General features: G+C 39.8%; 1 protein-coding gene across 2 annotated transcripts in view; it reads left to right on the forward strand.

Annotated features, from left to right (window-relative positions):
* The window catches only part of asic4a (acid-sensing (proton-gated) ion channel family member 4a), a 142,686-nt gene that overhangs the window by 106,198 nt on the left and 21,567 nt on the right, over window positions 1-14,921 (forward strand). For both annotated transcript variants that reach the window (XR_008572527.1, XM_054788199.1), the window contains exons 2-4: window positions 3,552-3,696; window positions 5,489-5,616; window positions 5,715-5,868. Coding sequence is in view for 1 of the 2 variants with exons in the window: in XM_054788199.1 (XP_054644174.1) it covers window positions 3,552-3,696; window positions 5,489-5,616; window positions 5,715-5,868 (427 nt within the window). In the remaining variant the exon portion in view is untranslated. The remainder of the gene's footprint in view (window positions 1-3,551; window positions 3,697-5,488; window positions 5,617-5,714; window positions 5,869-14,921) is intronic.

Genomic DNA, 14,921 nt, shown 5'->3' on the forward strand with positions numbered 1-14,921 from the left:
CAGTAACCTGCTGAACACAGGGTCCAAATTAAACCTCAAACCACCATTCCGATTCAATGATGGGTTCTGTTGTTCGCCCACTCTTACTGTATTTAAGGCCTAAGCTACCAGCACTTATTAGTTCGCTGACGAAGCTCTTCGGATGAGGAGCGAAACGTCCGACACCTTCTTCACAGAAGTACAGATGACGTCTCAAGAAGCCTTTTCCTCGATGGACAACTCCTGTACGATTGAGAGCCTACACAGACGCGTAGTGAATTTACATGAAAATGTTCTCAGCAATTTTTAGGTGAGATTAAGAAAGAATGTTGTTGTTTTTTTAATCTCTTGACAGAACTAACCAAAATCAACTTTTTAAGTAATGTATGGGGGCGGATATACGTAACCACGTATCGCCAAACGCCGTAAACCGAGGACCACCTGCATTATAATTCTTAAACTATTAAAAGTGAAAATGTTGACATGCTTATTGAACAGTTGTTATTCAAAGTATTTATTTCCCTGTGTAGGCCTCATCCTTTATACAAACTGTGCATACACACTCAGTTTAAAGGGCACAGAGCAATCACTGCATAAAATAGAGTTTTTGGAGTCTAAAGCCAAGATGCATTATGCATATTTCTTTCTCTAATCATAGTTGTGAATGCGCCCAGACTCTGAGTTACAGTAGTTGTGAAACAGCCTTAGACTTGTTGTTGAACCCTGTCAAATGAAAAAATCTCTTTAGACTCCAAGCACTCATTTAGCGGATCTGCTTGATATCAGTGTCAGAACTAAGACGCCCATCTTTAGGAATCATCAGCACGACTCTTTAATGATACTCTGCTACCTATTCAACTCGATTCTTATTTCAGCTTGCTTTCTCTGGGGCATTGCGGTTGATTTCTCCTGCAAAGACATTTCCTCTGCTTGAGCGCTTTCATTCCCGGTGATTTTTTTTTTTTTCCCTAAATGCTTCCAATACAGTTTGTTCACTGGGACAATTCATGTGTTATTTAGCTGGGTGTCATGAGAAGGGCTTCTCTTTGTCATGCAGGCTTCATTGTTTAACCTCCCTTACAGAAACACTTTAACCAATACAATTTCAATTTAGGTTGAAATAATGAAGGTTTTTTTAATGTGGTGGCTCTCACTTGTAATGTGTTTGTATCAGTTTCCCTTGTCAATGTGCGCTTTGAATTTCGCAGCTTCACTCTTATCACAATATATTTTAATTAATAAATCATCGCTGTTTCGTGGTTGGATATGGCCTATTATTAGTCAAAAAATGTTTGCCTAAATTAAGCATGTAGCAAGCATTGCTACAAAAATATTCGATTTATAAATCAGGAATCTTACTTTGTGGAAATTCACTTATCACGGTCAGGTCTGAAACCAGTTAACCGAGATAAACAAGGCATTACTGGATCACTTTTTCCCATCACGCCTTTCACACACCAGTCTAATGATTCAAATATATTGTGGAAAAATGTGGCTTTACACCAGTGCTTCTCAAATAGTGGGACGGGCCCCCTGGGGGGACTATACTCATAAAATGTCGTCAAAGTTGGCAGGTGTGTTCGTGTCTTTATTCATGCTTGAACAATGCTGGTGTCAGCAATGCATACATTGGTTTGCACAGATAAGTAAATTAATATTACAGGTTCCTAATAGTATTTAAAACTTTTGGAGGGGACGTGAAAGAAAATTCTGTCCCCTATGGGGGGCATGACAGAAAATAATTGGGAACCGCTGCTTTACACACAACAACAACACTGCATCATACGTATCACAATAATAATAACTTGGATGTATATACAGTCGCCCCTCGCAACTTTGCGGTTCAGACATCGCTCTCTCAATCAATTGCGGTTTTTAAAAAATTACAGTGAAAAAAAATTCTCCTCCCATTCCATGTGGAAGTGGACCCACATTATGTTCGAGATACTAACCCAACAAGGAACAAGAAGGAACTTCCCAATTCCTAATGCGAATGTGTGAGTTATTACGTCTTATCGCTTATTCTTAGTCTACTATATTGGGGTATGCGAGTGTAAAGGTGATTATAGGGTGTTATTTCATGTCTAAAGGGCTCTAATAATGTTAAAACCCATATTTAGAAAATCATAAACACGTTTTCTATGCTTTCTATGCTTTAACTACAAAAATATTCAATTTATTAATATTGAATCATACTTGACGGAAATTCACCTTCACGGTCGCGTCTGGAACCAATGAACTGTGAAACGGTGATAAATGAGGTTATCCCTCGTTTATCACCGTGTAGCTCTTTTCAAAGGGAATCAAGTATACAGTACATAGAAAGCATCTCCAAATTTCCAAAATAAACCAAAATATATATAGAGTATATATTTTTAATAAAGACACCTCAGTATAATTTACCTCAAACATTAAATAACTTTTTGAGTTCCCTAATGTTTTTGCCTGTGAGTGACTATTGTTGCACAGCATTAAGGCAGTTTGCTGCAATAACAGCAATGGATTTACAACTTTAATCTTTCAAAAATATTTGAAAATGTAGTTTTGATTTAAGGTCATGGTGGGGAAAAAACAGGATTGGCATTTTAAAAATACATGAAAACACACACTCGCAGTAAAAAACAAGAATCCGATGAAGGTGATTGTTTTGGCTGTTTTTACATTACGTTTCAGGCCAATGCAAAGTAACGTAGCCATTGTATACATGGAATATAAAATATTTATTTTCATGTATACGAGCAAACCTTGCAAACCTCCACGTTTAAAGTGATGTGTCACTATGATGAGTGAGATCTTGGTCGTATATTATCCGCAATGGCACCCACTCATCTGTCAGAGAACACAACTATAAGGTGCTGGAAAACACAGACAGCACAAGAAATGCACTGCCAGCAAGCCCAGCAACATCATTTTTATTTTACTGTTATTTGCTGACATCAAACTTAGAGGGAAGTGAGTTTACTGATTGCTTTTTTCTGCAATTTACTGCCAAATGTTTTTTTTTTTCTCTCTAGAACCGGAAAGACAAAATGCAACATAACCTAACTTTCTGAAATTATTCTATTTCTGATAGGTACAGCAATAATGACTGAGCCTACTGGCTATATGCAGAGTTTTGTGAGGTATATTCAGCAACCTGAGCAAGCAGAAGGTCAACCTGCTTATTTATGTTCTGCACTCATTTGCACTGTCTCAGGCATCCATCCATCCATTCATTTTCTATGCCGTTTATCCTAATTAGGGCCGCGGGGTATGCTGGAGCCTACCCCAGCTGACTTCGGGCGAGGTACAGCCAATCGCAGGGCTGACAACAAACAACCATTCACACTCACATTCATACATCGGACAATTTAGAGTTGCCAATTAACCTAACATGCATGTGGGAGGAAACCCGGAGAAAACCCACGGGGAGAACGTGCAAAATCCACACAGACATGCCCAACGGAGATTCAAACCCAGATCTTCCCGATCTCCTGACTTTGTGGCCAACATGCTAACCACTCATCCACCGACTGTCTCAGGCAGCGCCTTGAATTTGTCAGTCTCATGATAAGTGTCTGTTTTTTTTCCAGGTTTACACCAGATATGGGAAATGCTACACCTTTAATGGAAACAAGACGACGTCCAGGAAAAGCAAGCAAGGTGGAATGGGAAATGGGCTGGAGATCATGTTGGATATCCAGCAGGATGAATATCTGCCAATATGGAGAGAGACAAGTAAGCCACCAAGCATATGTTCAGTGTAATCCCTTTTGGTGCAACATGCTGTAGCTCTTCTGGGGCTGAATTCAAACTAAATCATAATGAGCATCACTTTCTATTGGCATACACTGTTTGGACTGCAACACGCCCAACTAAACTTCTACTTGCATTTTAAGTGTTCAAAAAAGCTTCACTTTTTTTGGGATTTTGCCCTCCATCCACAGTCTTTATGTGAGACATGAACACACGTTTCCATTTTGTGTTTGTTTTAAAGAGAGACAAACTGCTATCATGAGGGAGCTAACAATGCACGTAATGGGATTTACCTATTCCGCCTATAGAGACCTCTTTTAAACGCCTCCAAAAACCTCCAACAACGTTTTATCGTTTTATATACATACTGTGACCATGTAGTAACAGGTACATTCATGATAACGTGTAATACTTACAGTATTTTGCTGTATTTTGGTTATTCATTACCTGAACTTCCTTTCTTTCTTCTTTGAGTACATTGACTTCACAGAGACTATAGCAATGAACGCTACGTCCGTCAACAGCAGCATAGAGAACGCGTTTGCTACTGCAAATTATGGCAGACTTCACGGGAGCTGCCGCCGACTACTACATTTTACTACTTTTTACTTTTTCCCATCCGAATGATGGGATGGCAGTATCTTTCAATACTTGTGATCCCCGTTGAGCTGGTAAATTCAGCGTAGTCCTCGGATTAAAAAAAAATGCTGACAGCAAACGAGCATCTAGCTGAGTTTTCCTAGCAATGTCGTTGTCGGGTCTAAGTTGAGAGCCAATATCCACTACTTCAGTTTGTTCAGTTGTTTAGTTGGTAGCGTGTGGAATCTCAAAGTTGACAAACTTTTCAGCTCATTTCCACAGCCTTCGACTATACACGTGTGAGGCATAAACTTTTCTAAACACACAGATGATGCAGCTACTATATCAGGTACGAGGAGTGTAAAGGTAACTATTGGGGTGTTATTTCATGTCTAGAGGGTCCTAATAATGTTGAAAATTCTATTTAGAAGGTCGTTAACAGGGTTTCTACACTATAACTATGACAATATTTGATTTATAAATAAGGAATCCTACTCCACAGAAATTCACTTTTTACTGTCAGGTCTGGAACCAATTAACCGCAATAAACGAGGGATGACTGTGTAGTAGGTCAAAAGTAACCATCGAAAATAGGTTGGTAAATGCAACAAAAATATACAAACACTTTTGTTTTTGCTCCCATTTTACCTGAGATGAAATCAAAGATCTGTCTATGTACACAAAAGGCGTACCTCTCCCAAATATTGTTGACAAATCTGTCTACATCTGAGTTAGTGAGCATTCATAATTCACAATTCATCCACCTCACGGGTGTGACACATCAAGATGCTGGTTAGACGGCATGATTATTGCACAGGTGTGCCTAGGGTTGGCCACAATAAAAGGCCATGCTAAAATGTGTCGGTATCTGGTGTGACCACCATTTGACTCAGTGCACATTTTGGAATGGCCTTTTATTGTGGCCAACCGAAGGCGCACCTGTGCAATAAACATGCTGACTCAAAAGGACTAGTTTGTTATGTGGAAAATTGTTAAAACCCGAGACAGTGTGCAAAAACTGAGTCAAAACCTTTGAAAACCGAAACTGGGGGGTATGAAAATTTACATTTGACTGTATTTTCTTTTTATGGACTACAAATGGATATTTAAGATAGAATCTGGTTCAAGCATTTTTGTTTTATTGACATTCATTGTTACTAAAAATGCTTCCCAATACCTCTGCTCCATTTTCAAGATGAGACATCTCTGGAGGCGGGGATCCGAGTTCAGATACACAGTCAGGATGAGCCTCCCTACATTCACCAGCTGGGCTTCGGTGTCTCTCCAGGCTTCCAGACTTTTGTTTCATGTCAAGAGCAAAGGGTAGGTCTTTATTTTTCATCGCCATCGCGACTTTACTGGTTTAGCTTTAACACTTCACCCCCGCCGGCTTCCCAGCTAATAAATCTTTGTGTGCTTAGTTGACCTACCTGCCCCAGCCCTGGGGGAACTGTCGCTCCAGCAGCAATGAGAAGTTCCCAGGATACGACACGTACAGCATCAGTGCCTGTCGCCTGCTCTGCGAGACCAATGAGGTCGTGCGAGTGTGCAATTGCAGGATGGTGCACATGCCCGGTATGTCTTTTTCCATGACGGCCTTTGGACGACACGTTTGAAAGTTACATTTTGTCACGATACATTACTAAAAAACTACAACTTGTTTTGACTTTTACACTTGTGCAATACAGTTGCCAGTTACCCAGTCCCAGTCGGGTCGCGGTATGGGTGAGAGGCAAAGTACAGCCTGAACTGGTCGCCAGCCAAACTAACAACCTTTCACACTCACATTCATACCTGTGGACAATTTATATTCTCTAATTAACCTAAAATGCATATATGTGGGAGGAAGCCGGAGTACCCGGAGGAAACGCACCCAATTTACATGCTTAAAAATGACAAATAAATCCAAAACACTCTGAAACACAATATCAATACCCTTACACCCCAAAAAATCCTGTAAAAATGTCGATAAATTGTATTAGTAGTAGTAAATTACAAATTCAGCAATAAACCTAAAAAATGTAAATAACCACACAGTTTGCACACAATAATAATAGGTGCTGCAAAGTCCGAAAACGATCACCCAGGACTGAAATCGTCTGATACCGATCACATGGATTAATTATACATTTTTCAATTTACTTATAATGCTATTGGCTAATAATATAACGGTAATTATGCTGTTATTAATAGTGCTATTGGCCAGGGGTGCCGTATAAAGGGGAAAAATCAGGACAATTCCAAGGTCCCTTGACTGCCAGGGGACTCAAAAAATAGGTAATTACTAAAAAAATTAGTAATTCATTAATAAAGGGGAGACGTGATTTTTTTTTTATGGTACCCAGAATTCCTGGGTGCACCCCTGCTACTGGCTATATCATATGAAAAAAGGAACCATAAAATCCCCTTAATGTAGACAAAAACATGAACTTGAACGTGAAACTTCCAGAGGATGACACACCTTCTTTAAGGGAGACCTTCCAGGTACGTGAGAAAGCACTCGGTGAACTCGGTGCCTTCCACTGCTGACAAAGGCTGGTCATCTTGTCCGATGAACTAAATTATTTTTTGGGGTTATTAGCTTAGCCTTCTGACAGTCACACACGTTTTATGATCACACCGTGAGCCTCGAAAACTCACCATACACCGTCAATTGTCGGTTCTTCAAATACCGTATTAAAGCTTTTAGCGTGCGACCCCTGCACGATAGTTTTCGTGGCATGTGTTGCCAGTTAAGTTCCACACAGCAGACATGATTGTTATTGTGGGAAAAGTGGGAGGACTACATATAAAACTTATTTTGTATTATAATATGTAGTAATATTAATTGGGCATTGTTTTACATTTGAATCAATGTGAGCTTTTCCATTTTAAAAATTAATAGTAAGGACTAGTTTTAATATAATTGTGAATTATTGGTGAATTTTTTATATTGTGGCACCCCCCTGGTGGCATTTGACTGTACAGTATTGCCTAATGGGCCATCCAGGTACACAGAAAATGGATTTATGAAGAACATAAAAAATTGGAAGCCAGAATGAAATAAATTATTATTTCAATTATTATTTGCAGGCAACAGTTGGAATAATGGATGGGTCCACTTCATCATAGCATTTGCTTGATATCATGACCCACGTGGAAAAAATGTTATCTGCATTTTTCCCACTTGAACCCTCGGAGCAGAGATGTAATTTGGCGTGCCGCTTGTCTGACCTTGAGGTGTAATAAAATGTGGAGCGGAATGCTCTTTAGCTGTGCTGGATGCTCTCAGTCACATGTCATATCTGATTAACATCTCAGGAATTTCCAGAACCTTTTGCTCTAGCAGATAAGCCTTTTTGGGGGATTGTCAGATTATTAACAGATTATTACCACATCAAAACACACGTCACACAAGTGGTTATATTGCCGGCTGGATTTGTTTGTATGTTACCGACCTAACTCAAAAACAACTCAGGGACGTTTAGCATGAGCCAAGGAAGAAACCCAATCACGATGGATATCGATAGGATCGACAATATTCTTTTCACTTATCTTTAGCGTTGATGGTGCGGGAGCAGTGAGGAGAGGAAGCTTTGTTTTTAAAGAACCCCGTGTTTGTGTGGACATGGCCTGAGATCTGATATGACAGCCACCTCTCCACACGAGCTAGACCTCATATAGCTGGGGACAAGCTGTCTTGATGCTATGCTTCTTTGCCATTTAAATTCATAGCGCTTTCATTGCACATTTGGTGTGACGTTATTTCCAGCCGTTTGTGGGATTTGAGTTTGACACATGTTTTTGCAAGTCTCACAAGATATGTTAAAGTTACACAGCAACAAAGTTTTTGTGCAATTTTTTTAAGCATATTTTTCACAAGGGGCAACATTAGTGGCATTCACATTTGGAGGTTCCACAGTAATTGTATGTGTCAGTGGTGGACAGTGCATTTGGTACCTGGGCTTTCAGTGGGGACTTAATCCACCTCTTAATACCACCACTATCCATTCATCGATCCATCTTCTTCCGCTTATTAAAGGTCGGGTCGCGGTGGCAACAGCCTAAGACCAGAAACCCAGCCTTGCCACTCCCCGGCTGCTTCGTCCAGCTGTTCCCGGAAATTCCTGAGGAGCTCCCAGGCCAGCTGCGAGACATAGTCTCTCCAACGTGTCCTGGGTCTTCCCCGTGGTGTCCTACCAGTCGGACGTGGCCTGAACACCTCCCCAGGGAGGCGTTCGAAAGGCAACGGAAGGCAATGTCAATGCAGCGGCTCAACTCCAATGGATGACAGTGCTGCTCACCTTATCTCTAAAGACCACTGCAGGTCACAACCGGATGTACGATTTTTTTTTTTTGTTGCCCATTCAATTTTTGGCGTTCCCCAAATTGCTGAGTTTTTTTGTTCATGGAGAACGTACTGTAGTTGTGGTGACCACGAAGGAATAAGATCTCAACACGCATGGAGGACGTATGAAATTTCTGAACGTGTGTTGGCTGCACTAATTACGGATGTGGGGTACACGTGTGGCGCACAAAACACATAGGAGTCCGCAAGTGCGACGTACAAAAACATTCACATTTTGCCCAAACCTGACACGAGAAAGACACACGTTGGCCATACGGACGACGGACGTAGACGTATGAAGTGCGTAAGTTTGTCTTGCAACCGGATAAAAACATAAGCGCCCGTAGAGTTTGTTTGACATGACAAAGAACCTCTACGGCCAGTCTAGGGCTAAAAAATCAGTACGTCACACGCGGGCCCGCCGTGCGTTTCTTGCGTTTTTTTTGCACACACACTGGCCGTAGAAGCTCGTACGACCAGTTGTGAAGACTTAATAGAGATATTAATAATATTACAAGATGTGGCATTACAATGAGAGAGGCATTTCGCGTATTGGGGTTGAACATCGTTATTACAAAAGTTAATGCTTCAAATTTCTGCCAGTAACTTCGAGCATTTGGGAACTTCTTAAACTGTAACATGCACTTACATGTACTGGAAGCTGTACGGCCAGTAGACACGCTATGAAATGAAGATAATAGTCTGTTTGGTCAATTGGTTCCAGACCCGACTGCGATAAGTGAATTTCCGCGAAGTAGGATTCAATATTAATAAACAGAATATTTTCATAGTGAGAAAACCTGTTTGACTTTCTAAATACGGGTTGTGACATCATTCGAGCCCTGTAGACATTAAATAACACCCCACAAGTCTGTTTTACACTCCTAGTATTCTTTTGTTTACATCACATTGCGCAGGCGACAGGATCTCTGCAGGGACATAACAGATGGCCGCCGCTAGCAAAGCAAGCTACGGAGCTAACTAGTTAGCCTCTCCGATTTACTTATTGTAAACTTAAGAACGTGTTTCAAACAGAGTGGGGAAGAAGGACAAAGAAGCCAAAAGCGTACCACTTCCACACGGAATGAGAGGAGAACTTTTTTTTCCCTCTCCATTTCAGCCATGCTGGTTCAGTAGCCAGTCTCCAGGCAGTGTGAAAGGTAATGTCATCTCACGTCATGTCCCATAACATTACTGATGCCGATTGACCAGAATACTACATATAACTTGTCTTTCAGTTTTTTTCCTAATAATAGGTCATAGTCAACCACAAAACAGCTATCATTTATTTATTTATTTATTTTTTAAACGCAATTTCGTGAGGGAATGATATTTGAACCACTATATAGCAAAGGACGACTGTAAATTAATACAATTTCATGGAGCAAATACCAGAATTGAAGTTATAAATGTAGGTCAGTGCTTCTGATAGTGCTCAGTCCAGCAGAAACGGCACACCTCTGGTATATATACAGTATATGTATAAATATAAGATTGAGCAAAGTTTATTAGTATGTGACAGAGTAAAAAAAAACAACTAATGGTTTGTGTGTCAAACAGACTTTTACCACTATTGATTCCCTATTTGCCATTTTCTCTAATCATCTGGAGGATATGATTCAGACGCCAATCTTCCAACGACAAAATGTGCTGCCTAGACTGGCTCAGCATGTGTGTCACCAAGACGAGTGCAAACAGCCATGTCACTGAGATAAACTGGGTACTTAATTTGGATGGGTTCAAGTATAGAAAAGAGATGTAATGATTCAATCATACGTCCGTCTACATGTGCTGCAATGACCGAAGCTGACTTTTTCTCCAGTTTAATCAGTGCAAAAGATTGCACAAATATACACAAATATAACCACACAGGGTGTTTTTAAATAGTGTAATAACTGGTTGTATTTTATACCAGAGAGTGCATGCATCAATGCCATCAACCTACTGTATATACAGTACCTCAATGCTAATTTCTATTGGAAATCCCATATATGCGAGAAAGAGAATAGCATTAGCGATTTACATGATTTCCGACACCTCCAAGTGTGACAACTGATTTGACATTGAAATGTACATTCCAATAAACAGATTATGCGTAATTAGCATAACATACATTCATAACATACTTTCATTTTTCTACGGCTCAACAAGAAACAGGCCTGACACATTGCACGCAATGGCTTACTTTCAACTAAATGCATGCTTGGAAATGAGACTCATATACACTGCTAAAAAAAATAAAGGGAACACGTCCCAGATCTGAATGAATGTGGTGACAACAAAATCACACAAAAAATGATCAATGGAAATCAAATCTATTGTTATTATTGGGGGTGTCTTGCTGTCCACCTGATGTCTAGTCCATTTGCACAACAGTATGTGAAATTGATTGTCAATCTGTGTCGCTTCCTCTTTGGACAGTTTGATTTCACAGAAGTGTGATTGACATTGTGATTTAGTGTTCACTTTATTTTTTCAGCAGTTTAATACAAGCAATATTGTTGCAAAATTTGCAATCACACAGACAGAAAACAACCACTGGTATAACGTCACATGTGTACTATTGTAAGGTATATTCATTGTTTTTGATGCAAATTAATTGAGGAAATTAATTTGCGCATCCATCCTGGAGAGAAATTGCCATCTTAACTAAAATGAGACTTTAGTGCAAATGAACAAGACAGCAATGAACTGGAATGAAATGAAATGAAAAGGGGCCGTTTTGGGAGAAACATTTGAATTAACAGCTTGTGAGCTCTGTTCACTGGGGAGTTTGGAGAGAGCAGCAGAACCACTTTGCTTCCCACGATGATGTATTGCATCAGGAATTCTATTTACTGTAGATATCAGATGTAATAAATGTGGAAGCGTTACCCTGCTGGCTTCAGGAAAGTGCCTGTGTCGAGCACCACACATTAGTGAGCTGCACTTATCACAACTGAACACAATTTATTGTTGAATATTAAACAGTCAAAAATTCTTTTATAGGACTCTAGAGAGCAATCGGCTCAAAAGCCTGTCAAGGGAGCGCGAGGCCAACTCGTGAATTAAAAATCTTTTCCGGTCTCCACCACACAGCTGCTAAAATGTTAGAGCACTGAGTTTTACGGTGTTACACGATCAACAGATGTACAGGGGTGTGAAAAAGTGCCCTCTTCCTGACTTCTTATTGTTTTGCATGTTTGGCACACTTAGATGTTTCAGATCACCAAACATGTTTAAATATTAGTCAATGACAACACAAATAAACACAAAATGATTTTTTTATTATTAAGGGAGAAACAAAATCCAAACCTACAGTACATGGCCCTGTGTGAAGAAGTGATTTCCCCCTTCGCCCGATGTCAGCTGGGATAGGCTCCAGCATGCCCACAGTAAAAAAATTTAGACCACCCTTGTTTCTTCAGCGAAACTTGAAAAACTGAACAAATGGCTAACAAAATCTAGCCTGCAGGAAAAACTTCAAAAACGGGAACAAGACTAAGTAACCAGTTAGGCGTGAAAAGGTAATCAGCAAAAAGCAGCAAGGCTGAAACGTGGAAGTCCAGAGACTAATCCGACGCCATTCTTCCGCTAAGATGACGCTAAATACCCACTTGGCTAATTGCCGAGTGGCTCCAGCTGCTGCTCGTCACGCTTGACTCAGGACTCTTGTTGCCGAAGACTGATGAGCGGCGAGGGAGGAAGGCAGGGGAGAGCCACACGAAAGCCACCTCAAGTAAAAGTATGCAATGGAAAAAAAAAAAAGCTGAGAGACTTTCTGAAAGCTTATTCTAACACTCAAAGTTGCGCAGTGCACTTGAACACCTCATCTTGTGAACGGCGCCATTGACAGTAAGGGAGCACAGTGCTTGATAGGCAGGAAGAAAGGAGACATGGAGTTACGCACATATTAAAGATGATTAAATGATTCCCTGGTGTGTAGTGCCCCAACTCACCACGATGCACTCTTCACAGAGACTCAGTCACCAACGCGTGGGTGCTTTGTTTGGGCACACAATTCCTGGTTAGGTCAAGGTTTATTTATAAAGCACATTTAAAAAAAAAACGTTAATGCTGCCCCAAAGCGATGCACAGACCAAGAAAATAAAATGCTCAACATTTAATAAAATAGCTAAAATAAGAAACATTTAACAAGTTTTAAAATAAAATAAAATCAACAAGTACAAGTATAAGAACAATTAAAATTGCATAAAAATAAATAAATATATAAGTCTAAATTAGATTGAAAGCCAGTGTTTAATTTCCAAAGGGAGACAGTTCCATAATGTCGGCCTGCGGCTGCATAAGCTGTCTCCTCTTCTTTTTAGCCTTGTCGTGGGAAAATGTAAGCCAGACTGGTTGCAAGACCTCAGTGCTCTAGCAGAAGTGTGCAAAGTCACCCGATCAGATAAATAAGAGGGGCCTAGCCCATTTAGGGATTTAATATCTTGAAATAAATCCTAAAATCAACAGCCAATGGAGTGAAGCAAGCACAGGGTAATGTGCTCATAACGTTAGGCGAGCAGCTGGTTGGGACTAGTTGGTTAGGTGCAATGTTTGGCTGTACAATAACCAAAACACACGGCATTTTGGCAAATCCTACGAAAACCGGGGCATATGAAAAACGAGGCTCCACTGTATTAGGTTTATTGTTTTTGTTTGTTTTTTTTAAGTTTGTACAGTATGTAGAGTTGGTGTTTGTCAGACTTTGATTGGTTTGGTTAGCTATACATTCCTCTGTAATAACAATACAGTAATCCCTCGTTTATTGCATTAATTGGTTCTAGACCCGGCTGTGATAAGTGAATTTCCGCAAAGTAGGATTCCTTCTTTATAAATGAAACATTTTCGGAGTTAGAGCATAGAAAACCTGTTCAACACCTTCTAAATATGTTTTAAACCATTATTAGAGCCCTCTAGACATGAAATAACACCCCTACAGTCACCTATCCTCTTGTATCACTCAATATAATAATATAATCACCCAATATTATAAACATCCAATCATCCATTTTCTATGCTGCTTATCCTCATTAGTGTCACGGGTATGCTGGAGCATATCCCAGCGACAGGCGGGGTACACCCTGGACTGGTAGCCAGCCAATCGCAGGGCACATATAGACAAACAACCATTCACACTCACATTCATACCTATGGACAATTTAGAGTCTCCAATTAACCTAACATGCATGTTTTTGGAACGTGAGAGCAAACCGGAGTACCCGGAGAAAACCCACGCACGCACGGGGAGAAAATGCTAACCGCTAGGCCACCGTGTTGCCCTATAATAGACATAATAAGATAAAATAAAACACAATATAGATCCTTGTTGTTGTTGTTGTTTTTGTACTTCTTGTGGTGGCTCTTGTCTCATAAGTGTAACATTACTGACACCTGCTGACCAGTGTGTACGTATCATCACGTCTTTGAATGCGTCTTCTGAATGTATTTTGTGTTTTGGTTCATTGAGCCATTTTTATGCTTGAAAATATGTAATTTAGGCAAAAAACTATGTACAATTTGCTTAAATGTAAATATTTTTTGATGAATAATGGGACATATTCAACCACAGAACAGCAATGATGTGTTAATTAATATATTTTTTAAGTGAAACCGTGAAATTTGGGGTATAAAGTGACGAGAAATGAATGCTTTAAAACTGTATGAGAATAGCAGAATAGCCATCCATCCATTTTTTTAATCACACTTGTCGTCATTCAGGTCACGAGTGAGCTGGAGCCTATCCCAGCTGACTTTGGGCGATATACTGCAACAATTGCATTTTAATATTTATGACTCCGTGTGAAGCTATTTAAGGCATCTTCCACTTCTAAGTTTTAAGCCACCACCAAGGCATAAAAGCAAAAATGTGTTTTCCTTGATTTGGTTGGGGCAAAATCAATATTTTATTATCTGAGTCTATTTCTATATTTGGTTGACCACCCAAAAAAGCTATTAGGTTGTTCTTGTCCATGACATGTGGACAGCTGATGGAAACTACACAGCCTGTGCCTCTCATTTCTTAGTGATAAAATAGCTACATTTTTATTGTAAATTACCTTAATTTCAAAGTATTATACAGTGATATTGGAAAAACTGTGAATGTGTAAAAAAAAAAAAATGCTATTTCACTGCACTAATCAGCAATTAGCTCATAAACAAACAAAACCAAACCTTGCTAATGACTTTTGTAGCTAATGACTACCTGGATTTAATGACCCAGTTTGTTTTGTTGGAAGACTTTTACTGTAAATATGCGTCAAGATTGCAGGAACATGCTCCATTTCTCAAGGACAGTAATACCTGGTGAATGGAAGTC

The sequence above is a fragment of the Dunckerocampus dactyliophorus genome, chromosome 9 (genome assembly GCF_027744805.1).
Source record: "Dunckerocampus dactyliophorus isolate RoL2022-P2 chromosome 9, RoL_Ddac_1.1, whole genome shotgun sequence".
In the NCBI taxonomy this organism is placed as follows: Eukaryota; Metazoa; Chordata; class Actinopteri; order Syngnathiformes; family Syngnathidae; genus Dunckerocampus; species Dunckerocampus dactyliophorus.